Source organism: Magnolia sinica, chromosome 18, assembly GCF_029962835.1.
Source record: "Magnolia sinica isolate HGM2019 chromosome 18, MsV1, whole genome shotgun sequence".
Classification (NCBI taxonomy): domain Eukaryota; kingdom Viridiplantae; phylum Streptophyta; class Magnoliopsida; order Magnoliales; family Magnoliaceae; genus Magnolia; species Magnolia sinica.
The window spans coordinates 28,520,068-28,535,246 of NC_080590.1; the positions used below are offsets into that span (position 1 = coordinate 28,520,068).

At 40.7% G+C, this 15,179-nt stretch overlaps 1 protein-coding gene across 1 annotated transcript; it reads right to left on the reverse strand.

Annotated features, from left to right (window-relative positions):
* Positions 1–9,881: 9,881 nt before the first annotated feature.
* On the reverse strand, positions 9,882–11,554 carry LOC131233360 (cytochrome P450 89A2-like). The gene has a single exon (XM_058230050.1). The coding sequence runs from the start codon at positions 11,514–11,516 to the stop codon at positions 9,993–9,995; it is 1,524 nt and encodes a 507-aa protein (XP_058086033.1). The 5' UTR covers positions 11,517–11,554; the 3' UTR covers positions 9,882–9,992.
* Positions 11,555–15,179: the final 3,625 nt, after the last annotated feature.

The following is a 15,179-nucleotide window of genomic DNA, read 5'->3' on the forward strand; positions in this document are numbered from 1 at the left end:
ATATAATTAAATCTTTCATAGTACCAACATATGGTTTGTGGTATTGGTAATACTGAATAACTTGAACTTCAAAACTTTTAGACGGTAAAAAAAAAATAAAGAGAGAGAGAGAGAGAGAGAGAGAGAGAGAGAGAGAGAGCAAAATAAAGTTCAGCAAAATAAAGTTCTCAAGCTTCCCTTCTTGGAGAAGATGCACCCAATGGCTGAAGCAACAAACATAGAATCTGATCAACATTTGTATGTCTTTATGGTGGGATTGCCCAACTCAAAGTTCAGAAATTTGAGCACATCAGTTTTTATCTTCATGACCTGCACATACATCTGAAATCATTCAAACACTCCAAGAAGAGATTCAAAACCATAAGGCGAACATCACCTCTTCTTTGGTGTAGGTTTTTTTAGTAGGAAAATCAAAACTCATGATTTAAAAATAACATTCTGCAGTACCAAAATCCAGCCCACACAAGTTACGACATTCATTGTTCCTCTTCAAAATTCCAACATTCATGCCATCAATGTTCCAAGAATATCATTGCAGGGAATCTCATCAATGACAGCTATGCAAGTTACTGTTGATGGAGGAAGAATATCCTAAAGTGTCAGTGGATGAGCTAAATCCAGCTACAATCAGATAGTGATTATCGTTTCAAGAAACTATCTTTATCTAAGGAAGCAGAGGCATGAAAAGTTATAAACAGTTAGAACTGAGCTGAATTCCATTGCCAATGCCGCATAGAACTATTTGCCAACATGCTAACTATTATAAAAGAATTCAAAGAAGAATGTACAAAGTGAAAATTGCAAAAAACAATGGGTAACAGAAAATTGAGAAATCTTGATATGGAAGCAAGATATTCAAACACACCCTGGAACCTACATTTCATGCATAGTTTCTAACATCTTACATCAGAAAGTCATTCAGGCTGCATTTGGCTCATGAGCATTTCACAGGCATAGAAAAACAAATTTATGACTTTGGAATTTCTACTCTTAAGCTCTTAGTAGGTTTCTGTAAATTGTGAAATATGAAGAAAAATCTCTTTAGTGGCAACCAAATGTACTCTAAAACTAATAACCAATCCATAATAAACTGCAATTCCAATCATTTAAAACAAGGCTTTCCCGAAATGTGGCAACCGATATCCACAACTTCACATGTATCTCAATTATTGCAGCTCAGACATTTCAATCAGACTTTGGTTCCATCCTTAAAAAAGACTACATATAGTGGTGGCAACAATGAAATGGGCAATCTTCTACAATCCTCGCTACTTCCTAAATGTTCATATTGACACTAAAGACTTGCCATAATAAGAGGGATCTCTGCTTCCTTCACATGCTCCTCATCATCCGCCTTCCTGACATGAACCGGATCATCTCATCCTGCTCCTCAACGTTCTGCCACACCTTCCCGACATAGATCCGCAATTTGGCCTCCGATTTCTCCATATCCTCGATTCGGAGTGTCGGATCACAGATTTTAACGATACTTACCTCAATCGAGAGAGATGTTCCGAACGGAAGGTAAAGATCTTAGAAGAGAGACGATTCGGTGGGGATGAATCAAGGTCGAGTGAGAAAAGCTAGCAGAGATGGAGTTTCAAGAAGTGAGAGAGAGAGAGAGCTGTTGAATTCGATTGACGCTGAGAAATGAAATTGGGATTTCAAATGTATAGGGTGGGGTAGCCGCGGATTAGCTACTGACAGGTCGAGTAGCGACGTCACCAACTTCTGTGGGCCTCACCATGATATACGTATTATATCCACACCGTCCATCCATTTGGAGAGATCATTTTAAAGGATGATCCAAAGAATGAGTCAGATCCAAACCTCGAGTGGATCCCACCACAGAAAATAGTGGGGAGAGTGACACTCACCGTTAAAAACTTCTAAGGTCCACAAAAGCTTTCGATCAAGTTGATATTTGTGTTTTCCTTCTTTCATGTCTGCGTTAACACATAAATAGGTTAGATTTCAAATAAATATTAGGGTGGACGTTAGGAAGGTTTCAACGGTAGGCGTCACTCTCCACTATTTTCTATGGTGGGGTCCACTCCAGCTTTGGATCTACCTCATTCTTTGGATCATGCTCTAAAATGATCTCTCCAAATGGATGGACAGTGTGGATATAATACGTACATCATGATGGGGCCACAGAACTTGGTGATGCCACTTCTGTGACAACTCTCGCTACTCAACCTATTAGTAGCTAATCTGTATCCCCTGCCACCTGCCAATTTCTAGTGGTCAGTGCTCTGTGGGCCTCACCATGATGTATGTGTTTCATCCATGCCGTCCATCTATTTTTATAGATCATTTTATGATATGAGACCAAAAATTAGATATATCTCAATCTCAAGTGGACCACATCACACGAAACAGTGTTGAATGAACATCGACCATTAAAATTGGATTGGAGATGCCCCTTCAAAAAGAAAATATCAAAGATAAAGTGGGGATGGTAAAATTCATTGGTGGCCCACACCATCGAGATGAATGGACGGCCGCTGGTCCAACTCAAAATATAGGCATAGTCAAGACGGGCATCTTCATGGTGGGCCCCAAAACCTGCAAGCCCAAATGTAGTGATTTCGATTCTAAAAAATGCTTAAACAGAAAATCATGGCATGCTTCACACCAATGTATCTGAACGGGCTCAAGGACGCTCTATTGGGTGGGGCCCAAAAATTAGGTCCCATCAAATCAACACAGTTGATCACTGAGCAATGGGCCCCACAATAATAATACTAATATTTCATATCTTGTTATGCTTTAGAAGACATTTGCTAAACAAAAGAGAAAGTCCACATTAATAAATACATAATAAACTTTTAACCTTGGTTCCTATGCAATTAAGGCTAAAAAGTAGACATTTCGCCTCGGTTCCTATACAACTGAGGTTAAAAAGTAGACCTTTCGCCTTGGTTCCTTGCTAAAATGTAGACTTTTAGCTTCCTATGCAATTGAGGCTAAAAAGTAGACATTTTGCCTTGGTTCCTATGCAACTGAGGCTAAAAAGTAGACCTTTCGCCTCGGTTCCTATGCAACTGAGGCTAAAAAGTAAACCTTTCGCCACGGTTCTTGTGCAACTGAGGCTAAAATGTAGACCTTTCGCCTCGGTTTCTATGCAACTAAGGCTAAAAAGTAGACTTTTCGCCTTGGTTCCTATGCAACCGAGGCTAAAAAGTATACTTTTCGCCTCGATTCCTATGCAACCGAGGTTAAAATGTAGACCTTTTGCCTCGGTTCCTATGCAACCGAAGATAAAAAGTAGACCTTACGCCTCGGTTTCTATGCAAATGAGGCTAAAATGTAGACTTTTCACCCCGGTTCCTATGCAACTGAGGCTAAAAAGTAAACTTTTTGTCTCGGTTACTATGCAATCGAGGCTAAAAAGTAGACTTTTAGCCTTAGTTCTCTAACAACTGAGGTGAAAAATGAACTTTTAGCCTCAGTTCTTTAACAACTGAGGCTAAAAAACACATTTAGCCTTTATTTTTTCAACCGAGGCTAAAAAATCGAGGCAAAAGGCGTACTTTCTTGTAATGGTACATGCATAAAAATAAGGCATAGCTAAAGCTCAAAAGTACCACACCATAGGAAATAGTAGGAATTAGGGCTACCGCTGAAAATTTCTTGGAGCCACTGAAGGCTTTGACCAAGCTGATATCTGTGTTTACCTTTGTCCAGATGTGGATGAGCTAGCTTAGGAGCAGGTTATATGGCAAATAAGCCTCACCTTCGGGTCAAGGTTTTAAAGGCAATTTGTTCAATCCACAGTCCGTTCTATGGTGTGGTCCACTTGAGTTTGGATGTGGCTCATTTTTGGGTTCATATGCTTTACAATTATCTCCTGTTATGGACAGTGTGGATCTAACACAAAAATCATGTTGAGCCAGGAGAAGTTCGTGCACTAATTGTGTAGCTTACAATATATTGGGAGCAAAATTAGGCGATTTCAGTGAGCCTAACGGCTGTGTTTGTTAAATCGAAGCCTGAAGTCTGAATCTAAAATCTGAATTTGCAGTTGGAATCTGAAGTGGGAAACATAGTATCGAATCTAGAACAACCGGTTTGTTATCTAACGTTAGAAATATTTGGAATATGTTAATTTGATACATTTGCCCTCATTGAACGGTCATGATTGAATCCCTACCATTAAAAACTTCATGTATTCATTCAGAATGTTTATTTGCCAATCTGTTGATAAAAACACTTGACAAAGAGACCACACAAATATCATCTTAATTCAAAGCTTTTGTAGCTTGCAAGAAAATTTTATTGGTCATTTATCACTTTTTGGCATCATTTTTGGATCATATCTTAGAACGAGCTTTCAATACATATGGACAATACGAATATAGTCACATGCATCACAATGGGCCTCATAGGTAGGGTCCCACTCACCTTGGTGGATCTGAATTGCATACTAACGACATCAGTAGGGCCTAGCTATTGAACGGTTTTGTGTAGCCCCCATCATAATGTATGTGTTTTGGCCACGCGGTCCATTCATTTTAACAAATCATTTTATGGATTGATCCCAAAAATGAGGATGATCCAAATCTCATGTGGCCTGGAACTTTCCAGGCCCATTAAGGGTCACTCACCACTATTTCCTACGGTATGGCTCACTTGATAGTTGGATTTGCTTAATTTTTTGTATAATGCCTTGGAATGATTTGAAAGAACGGATGGACTGAGATATAGAATACAAACATCAAGGTGGGCCCCATGGTTAGGGCATGAGGCACACCACGCAATCCGCTTCCCCATCATAATGTGTGTTTTATCCACACCATCCATCCATTTTCCAAATCATTTTAGGTAATGATCGAGGATGATCCAAATCTCATGTGGCCTAGAACTTTTGTGGCTGATTAATGGTCACTCACCACTGTTTCCTGTGGTATGGCCCACTTGATAATTGGATTTGTTTCATTTTTTATATAATGCCCTAAAATGATTTGTAAAAATGAATGGATGGAGTGGATATAGAATATATACATAAGGTGGGGCCCAAGGTAAGGGTCAATGTCGGTGGCGTGTGGCACACCACGCAATTGGCTAGACCCCAGAAAATCTGGGAGTGGATTAGGTGAGATCCCATATCCACCCACGTGGGTGGGACCCCTGACTGTGGGGCTCTGTGCACCTTAAATCCAAACTATCCAGCCATTTTATAAGTTCATTTTAGGGCATTATTGATGCCTGCAGAAATTTTATGCGGACCACACCATAGGAAACAGTCATGATTTAATTCTCACCATGCATTAAAAACTTCATGGATTCCACCAAAATGTTTATTTGTCTTCCAACCGGTTGATAAGGACACAAACACCCAGATGAAGAGGCTACATAAATATCATCTTGATCTAAGGCTTTTGTGGGCCATGAGAAGTTTTTAATGGTTAAACACCATTGTTTCCTGTACCATGGTCCATGTGGGATTTGGAGCTGCTTCATTTTTTGGATTATGCCCCAAAATGAGCTTTCAATATGGATGTATGGTGTGGATGTAGTCACATACATCACAGTGGGCCCATAGTTTGAGGTCCCACCCACCGCGGTGTATCCAGGGTCTCACCTAAACCACTCCTCCCAAATCCGGGTGGGGATTGCGTGCTACCCCACTCGGATATAGCTATAGATGATGTTCCTGTCAAAGGGTTCTGTGGGCGTACGATGATGTACATGTTTTATCCACACCCTCCATTCATTTTTCCATATCATTTTAAGGGAATAAGACAAAAACTTAGCCAAATCTAAGAATTAAGTGGGCCACACTACTTGAAAAAGTGGAAGATGGGTGCCTACTATAAAAATTTCTTGGGGCCATAGAAGCCTCTAATCAAGCTAATTTTTGTGTTTTCCCTTCATCCAGGTTGTGTGACCTTATGAAGAGATTAGATGACAAAGAAACTTCACAGTGGACCCTAAGAAGGTTTTAATGGCAGTCATTCGATTCCCACTGTTTTCTATAGTGTGGTCAACTTGAGCTTTGGATGTGCCTCATTTTTTGGGATCATGCTCTAGGATGATATAAAAAGGTTGATAGGCGGTGTGGATCTAACACATAAATCTTATTGGGCCTAGAGAAGTACCACACATTAAAAGTTGGGTGGTGTATTTCGCAAAGGAGAAAGCTCAGGGCAATTTTGGATTAAAAAAAAAAAAAAGAATTATAGAGCGCATTAAGTTAGGCCTCCATCTTTGAAAAAATTCAGCAAAAAATTAAGAGCACTTTCCACGTTCGATGTTAACAAACAACACTAAATGCAGAATGCTATCCGAATTCTGCATTAAGTAAAAATTTTAAGCATTACCAAACAGGTCCCCGAAGTCTTCCGAAATGAGGTGGACCAATGAGAGGTGCCGGCAAAAAAAGTTGCGGTGGTTTCAACACAGACAAATCACTCTTTATTATTATTGTTATTTGGGGTTCAAGGCAACATCCGATATAAAACTCAATATATGATAAGCCTATCGTTAGCTTGAGGAGAAGCCTTTAATTAGAAGCCCATCTAAGAGTTCTCTGTTGTTGTTGCCTTAATTGGGGCGCAAATTGGATACTTCCTCCACTTGTACCGAGCTCAGGACAGCTGGGGCTTTGAGGGTCCATGCAATGTATGGGTTTTATTGCTGTATTTTTTGTGTTTCAAAATAAATAATTTTAAATGATTTGAAAAAATTCCCTCAAATTTTAATTTAAAAAAGCAACAAAGGCATTTTGTCTTATAGTTGTGTGAGTTTAATCCTACATCAGGTAAGCAAGATGAAAATTTTGAATTTATAAGAAGAAGATTTTACATAGGGATTAGGCTCTTTTCAGGGGACATGTGAATTTGGTTGTTTGGGGGGTTATGCTATCAACCTTAATCAATGAACCACACACGTGCGCCTTTTAAAATTTCAATTTGCAATGGTTATTTGTTTTATATTTCTGAAATTAAATCAAAAAACGAAAATGTTTCTTCTTTAAAAGACCCAAAAGCCATGACCATTGGTAGGGGTGCGTAGACACACATTCGAGGCAACCTTCGCGGTCTATATAATAGACTTCTTTGTTCCGAATTTTAAATAACTTCAATCTTTCGGCTCTCTCTCTCTCTCTCTCTCTCTCTCTCTCTCTCTCTCTCTCTCTCTCTCTCTTATTTCGAATCTCTGCAACTATTTCATCTAGTTTAGTCTTTGCGTCAAACATACAGTGACGGTTCGGGTCTTCATACATTGAGTGCACTGATGTCAGTATCCAGGAGATTGATTGTCTAGTATTACTATTGCATTAGGGACATTGTCCAAATGAGGACAAATCAATTTCAAGTCAAGTGACTTTCATTGCGCCTCGTATCAAATAATTTCCTTTTACGATTAATTTTATTTCTAAATTTTCATAATTACGAATTTACAAATCCAAAAAATCCTACATTTATCACACCGTCCATCCATTTTTCTATATTATTTTATGTTACAAGCCAAAAAATGAGGAGACCACAAAATGGAAATTAACATGGAAGAATGGATGCACGATGTGATAAAACCCATACATTGTGTGGGCCCTTAGAGCCCCGTTATGAGCTAGGTACAAGCGGAGGAAGTATCCAATCCAACTTAGGCAAGGCCACAAAAGTTTTAGCTCAAGCTAATATTTGTTTTTCCCCTTCATCCAGGTCTATATGACCTTATGAACAGGTTGGAAAGTAGATAAACATCACGGTGGACTCTAGAAAGGTTTCAATGGTGGGTATCATTAGCACCACTTCTTCCTGTGGTGTGGCCCACTTGAACCTTGGATCTGCCTCATTTTAGGAAGCTTAACCTAAAATGACATGGAAAAATGGATGGACAATGTGGATAAAATACAAACACCATAGTTGCCCCTCATAGTCCTAGCCTATCCCGAGCTCGGGACAAGCGGGTAAGTACCCAATTCGTGCCCGCGTCCGCTTAATTGCATGTTGTTGCTACTTTGATGTTATTCGTTCCTTGTTGTGTTGCTGGCAATGTATCATGTTTCTTTAATGAATGCAGAAAAAAAAGGGCCCACCATAGCTGGCGTTATATCTCAAGGTAACATGTGATATATAAGAAGTACAAAGTGAAAAATACAAGGGAAGTTGTCCATACTGGCATCATTGTATGGTCAAATTCTCGAAAGAGATTCAACCTTCCAGATATTCTAAGGGTGGCCTTCTGACAGGCTTTGGAAATTTTTTTGAGCCAAAATGCCATTATCCTTGAATCAATAGTTGTAACGTTTTTGAGTGAATAAGAATTTACGTCGTATTTAATGCTGAGAAAGTGATGTGGACGGAAGCCATTTTGGTCGTAGGTAAGGCCCAACTTGTGGGGCCAACATTAATATATGTGTATAATCCACGCCACCCATCATTTTTGCCATATCATTTTAGGGCTAGGGCCCAAATATGAGCCTGATCCAGAGCTCATGTGAGTCAAATAATAGAAAATAATAGTGACAGTGACACCTATTGTTTAAACTTTCCAGGCTCACTGTGATGTTTGTTAGAAGTGGACACTGCCCAAGTCAGGACATTTTGGGCCCATGGTGAGCGGAACAGATCATCCCATTGTAGGCCCCGACCCCTATTATTTAAAAATAATTAAGTTATTAATTACATGAACCTCACAACCCCGACCCTCAACACATGACAACCCTGATCCTCAACACATGACAACCGCGACCCTTACTATGTTATAACCACAACCCTTACCACTTTACAACCACGACCCTTACCACGTTACAACTACGACCCCGAACTTTATAACATGATAACCTCGACCCTTAACACATGACAAGAACCTTAATGCATGACAACCTTAACCTTGAATGTTGTTTCTATCTACTATTATTTAAAAATAATCAAGTTATTAATGATAGGAACCTTACAATCCCGACCCGAACCTCGACCCTTGAGGGTCGAGGTTGTCAGGTTCCTGTCATTAATAACTTGATTATTTTTAAATAATAATAGATAGAAATAACATTCAAGGTCGATGTTGTCATGTGTTTAGGGTTAAGGTTGTCATGTTATAAAGGTCGAAGTCATAGTTGTAATATGGTAAGGGTTGTGGTTGTAACGTGTTAAGGGTTGATAAGGGTAGTGGTTGCCAGGTTCTTGTCATTAATAACTTAATTATTTTTAAATAATAGTAGATAAAAACAACATTCAGGGTTAATGTTGTTATGTGTTAAGGGTTGAGGTTGTCATGTTATAAGGGTCGGTCGTGGTTGTAACATAGTAAGGGTTGGTAAGGGTTGTAGTTGTAATGTTATAGTGGTTGCAATTGGTAAGGATTGTAATTGTAACATGATAAGGGTTGTGGTTGTCATATGTTGAGGGTTGGGGTTGTGAGGTTCATGTAATTAATAACTTGACTATTTTTAAATAATAGGAGTTGAGGTCCTACAATGGGGTTATCCGTTATGTCCACCTTGTCAACTAATTCGCCGTTGGCCTAAAAAGTCATAACTTAGTCAGTATCCACTTCTAACAAATATCACAGTGAGCCTGGAAAATTTCAACAGTGAGTGCCACTGTCACCATTATTTTTTATTATGTGGCCCATACGAGCTCTAGATCAAGTTGATATTTGGATCCTAACCCTAAAATGACACAATAAAAATGATGGGTGGCGTGGATTATACACATACATAATGTGGCCCCACAAGCTGGGCCTTGCCCATGCCTAAAAAGACTTCTATCCACGTCAATTTCTCAACATTAAATATGACGTTATTATTCACTCAAAAAAAAAAAAACTTACAAAAATAAGGACAAAGGAAATTTGGTTTAAAAAACTTCTTAAGACCTGTTAGAAGGCTGCCCTCGGAATATAATATACGGAAGGTTGAATCTCTTTCAAGAGTTTGACCATACAATGATGTGGAAGGTCAAAATCCTAAAATACTAAAATGACAATAATTAATTACAGAAACAAGACAAGACCGCAGAAAAATTAAGTACCTATCCTTATTTTCTCCTTGAAATGATATTCGTCTCCAAAGGATTCTTCATAACAACAGTAAATTCGAGTTTCTCAGTTAAATCAACATCTTCACCATCCTTTGGCTTCCATTCGAATTCCCTCACCAGATTAGCCACAAAATACTCGAGATGAAGCATAGCCAGGCCATGAGCAGGGCATATCCGTCTCCCCGCCCCGAAAGGCATCATCTTTATCTCCCTACTCCCTGTTATGTCAACGGCCTCACCTCCGTCCAAGAACCTCTCTGGCCGGAACTCCATCGGATCCTCCCAGATCTCCTTGTTGAGGCCCATCTCTGCCACCGTGAAATTAACAGTCGCATTCTTTGGTATGACGTAACCATCCAACGTTACCTCCTCCGATACAGAGTGGGACAGCACGAAGTGGCCCGGCGGGTGCCTCCGCAGCCCCTCCATGATCACTGCCTTCAGATATGGCATCTTCTGCAGATCGTCTTCTCTCATTTCTCTCTCCTTCCCAACAACCACCTCAATCTCTTCTGCCAGCTTCGATTGTATGTCCTGGTGCATCACCAGGTTCGCCATGATCCATTGCAGCGACGTCGAGGTAGTGTCAGTCCCTGCATTTAGAAACTCCGAGCAAAGGCTCACCATCTCACCTTCGGTGAGCTTCCTCCCTCCCTCCTCAGGAAGCTCGAGATCAAGGAGCGAGTCGACATAGGAAAACACAAAGCTCTTTTCATCTTGATTGTCTCCTTTCCGATCTTGACGAGCTCTTATCAAAGGGATGAGGATCTGTTCTTGCTCGTGGCGCATCTCTAAGAGCCAGTTCCACCGCTTGCGGAACACGAACTTTCCAAGTTTCGGCAGGAAAGTAAAGATGTTGAAGCCAATTGTGCTCGTGAGCAGCCGTCTCTGTATATCTTCGATATTTTGCACATCATTCTCATCTAGCCTCTGGCCAAAGCACATGATCAAGAGCAAGCTGAACATGGAGTACTGGAAGCTCTCCAACACACGGACAGGCTCACCAGCATCAGCATGGCATCGGAGTCGCTTCATCAAAAGCTCGAGGACCCACTCGCGACCAGGAGCGTAAGACTTCACACGCGAAGGGTGGAGGATTTCCGACATGAGGTTACGACGAAGGAGGCGCCATAGCGGCCCATATCCAGCCGAAGTAATGTTATGTTGGTTGCTACTAATGATGCGGCCTGGCACCGTGGCAGGTGGCCGGTCGGAGAAGATGGATCCCTTCTGGATGAGCGCCTCATGGGCAAGCGAGTGATCAGAGATGAAGATGGCGGGCCGTGGGCCGATATGGAGGGTGATGATGGGGCCGTACTTGGGTCGAAGTTCCCTTAGGACAGGCTCGATCTCAGAAAGGGACTTGGTTAGCCATATGATATTGCCCAATAAAGGTATGGTGGGTGGGCCAGGTGGGAGTTTCTTATTCTTTCTGTTTGGTGTTTGGAAAAGGTTGGAGAGAAAGAATATCAAAGCTATGGAAAGAGAGATGGAGAGGAAGATGAGTAACCACATCTCCATGTATAACTGCCTTGTGTTATTTGTGACTTGAGATGTGGAATGTGTGGCTTGTTACGGGTGTTTTTATCTGTTTCTTGAGGCGGTAGTGAGTTAGATTACGTTACATAAAGGTGTAGCCCACCTAACAGGAACTTTGATTTTTTCGTGGGCGATACCCGGCCGCCAGATATCGTTTTTCTTTGGATATTGCTCTTTGCTACGAGGATTCGTTTTCCTTTTCGATTGACTGGAGTCGTCTATAATTAAAACACACCAACTCCGTGGGGTCACCATTTTGTATATGTAGATCTACTCCGTCCATCAGTTTGGAATCTTTGTTTTGACCATACATTAAAAATTACGCAGTCCGTTCATTATGTACGGGTAAGATGTAATACACATTTGACAACTGTAGCAGATGAACATGTGGATTTACATGCAACGGCTGTAGTTTGTTATTCCTCAGCCGGCATGGTTTGGGGACTTTAGTTTTCTAGAATAGATCCTGACTTACTGTCATAGGATACATCGCGTCGTTGGCCGTTGGATTGGGATCCTTTTCAATCAAACCGTTCATTGGATGGGTCTCACTGTGTCATGGATATGTTTCAATGGTTGGATAAGCTCTTTCCGTGGGATTAGTGCAGTTTCTGGCTGTGGCCTCACTGAAAGATGTCCCCTGATTGGACGGATCTGATCAACCGTCGGGACGTATCCGAGTCTATGAGATCCTTATGACTGAAAAGTGAGGGAGAAGATAGCGTTTTGACACTGTCGTGATTGAGGGCCCCAGCACGTGTCACCCCCCACATACTTATCTCGGCTCTCCTGTTTTTCGTTCAATCTTGGGCTGGATGATTCTGACTATCACTGTCGTAGATATGGAACATTGAAATAAAACTTTCAATAGCTAATATTCATATCCAAAATTCAACTCATGGTCATCGAGGAAATACGATTTTTAGATTATGCCTTACTCATAACAGTACAGAGAACATGGATGGTTCAGATCAGAGGACGATTTAAGCATGTGGGCCTCAATTGGACGATGGCGATCATCATTTTCCACGGACGAAGTGAATTCGCAACCTAAATGATGTAATTAATACCTTTGCTGGGTCAAGCCATGTTCATTTTGTATGAAGTGCGGATCCTCTGCCTCCCGTCCTGCCTCCAGCGTTTTCATTGGTCAACGTTGCCACGTCATTAAATTTTTAAATATATTAAAAAATACATTTAATAAGAACCGTAGCGGAGACGTTAAACCGAAGCGGTTTGCGCACCGAGTACCTCAGTACGGTAAACGTAATGAGTGAAGTCTGTGGAGCCCACCGTTATTGTCATTCCCACATTGTATCAACTCCATCCATCTCTTTTATCATCTAATTTTAGGATTTTACAACAAAAATTAATCATATCCAAAGATCAAGTGGACCACACCACCTGAAACCGTGTGAATTGAATTCTACGGTTGAAAAGTTTTTGGGGATTGAATTCTACCGTTGAAATGTTTTTGGGGCCCACGGAAGTTTTATATGAAGATGATATTTGTTTTTTCCATTCATCCATGTCTTTGTGATCTTATGAACAGGTTGGATGAAAAATAAAAATAATTGGGGACTTAGAAACACTTCAATGGTGAAAATTAATACTTCCACGGTTTCCTTTGGTATGGTCTACTTGAGCGTTTGATATACTTTAGTTTTGGGCTCAACTCCTAAAATGATTTGAAAATATGGATCGACAGCGTGGATAAGCCACATGAATTCACAATGGGCCCAATAGAGTTTACTCAGTGCGATAAGACTCGGTACGCAATCCGATTTCATGTTTTAGACGTAGATTTCCTGCCAAAGCCTTTTGCAGTGAGATCCTGTGCAAGGATTTCAATTGGCCTACTGCGACGTTTGTGATAAATATAACCCGTTCATCCATTTTTAGATATCATTTTAGGACATCATACCAAAACTAATGAATATACAAAACTCAAATGGGCCACACGAGAGGAAACAATGGGGATTTAGTGTCCACCGTTGAAATATTTATATGGCCACAAAAGTTTTGCATCAGTCTAATATTTTGGTGTTTTCACTTCATCCTAGTAAAAATGACCTTTTAAACAGTTTAGATGGCATATAAACATCAAGAGACCCAGGAAGGTTTCAACGGTAGGAATTTCTTTCTCCACTGTTTCATCTTGTATGGCCCAGTTGAGTTTTTGATCATCCTAATTTTTGTTTACATGTCTTAAAATGAGCTCTAAAAATGGATGAATGGATTGGAATTCTTATAAACATCACGGTGGACCCCACCATACATCCAGCGTTGGAACTTCATGCAAAAGGCTTTCCCCAGTGAATCCGCGTATACAGTTTCCATTGGAAATGTATTGGCTACTCCCCTGCCACTTGGTGCTCGTGGGCCCACCATGATGTATGTGTTTCATCCATGCCGTCCATCTATTTTTCTAGATCATTTTATGGTCTGAGACCAAAAATGAGGTATAACCCAATCTCAAGTGAACCACATTACATGAAATAGTGTTGAATAAATGCTAACCATTAAAAACTTTTTAGGGACCATAAAAGTTTTGGATCAAGCTGATCTTTGATTTTTCCCTTCACCTGGGTCTTTATGACCAAACCAATAGATTGGATGTCAAATAAACAATACGGTGGGCCTTAAGAGGACTTTAATGATGGATATCCAATCACCATTGTTTTCCTGTGGTGTGGTCCATATGAGATTTATATCCCTCTCATTTTTGGGATCAACCCCTAAAATTATATGTAAAAATAGATTAACGGAATGGATGAAACACATACATCATGGTGGGGAAGTGATGTCACCCATTTATATGGGTCCCACTATGATGTATGTTTTGTATCCACACTGTCCATCCATTTGGAGAGATCATTTTAGGGCATGAGCCAAAGAATGAATCAAATCCAAAACTCGAGTGGACCCCACCACAGAAAACAGTGGAGAGAGTCACGCCCACCATTTATTACGACTGAATCCAATCCAAACCTCGTCACTTTGTCTACTGAACTCCGTCACTTTGAACTGCAACCCCGTCACGTTGTCTACTGAACCCCGTCACTTTGTACTGCAACCTCGTCACTTTGTCTAGTGAACCCCGTCACTTTGTACTGCAACCCCGTCACTTTGTCTACTGAACTCCGTCACTTTGTACTGCAACATCGTCACTTTGTCTATTGTACCCCGTCACTTTATGCTACAACCTCGTCACTTTGTCTACTGTACCCCGTCACTTTGTGCTGCAATCTCGTCACTTTGTCTAGTGAACCCCGTCACTTTGTACTGCAACCTCGTTACTTTGTCTTCTGAACCCCATTACTTTATACTGCAACCTCGTCACTTTGTCTACTGTACCCCGTCGCTTTGTACTGCAACCCCGTCACTTTGTCTACTGAACCTCGTCACTTTGTCTAGTGAACCCTGTCACTTTGTGCTGCAACCCCGTCAGTGTCTAGTGAACCCCGTCACTTTGTACTGCAACCCCGTCACTTTGTACTATAACCCCATTACTTTGTCTACTGAAACATATCACTTTGTACTGCAACATCGTCACTTTGCCTACTGTACCTAGTCACTTTTTGCTGCAACCTCATCACTTTGTGTATTGTACCCCATAACTTTGTCCAGTAACCCTACTTAATC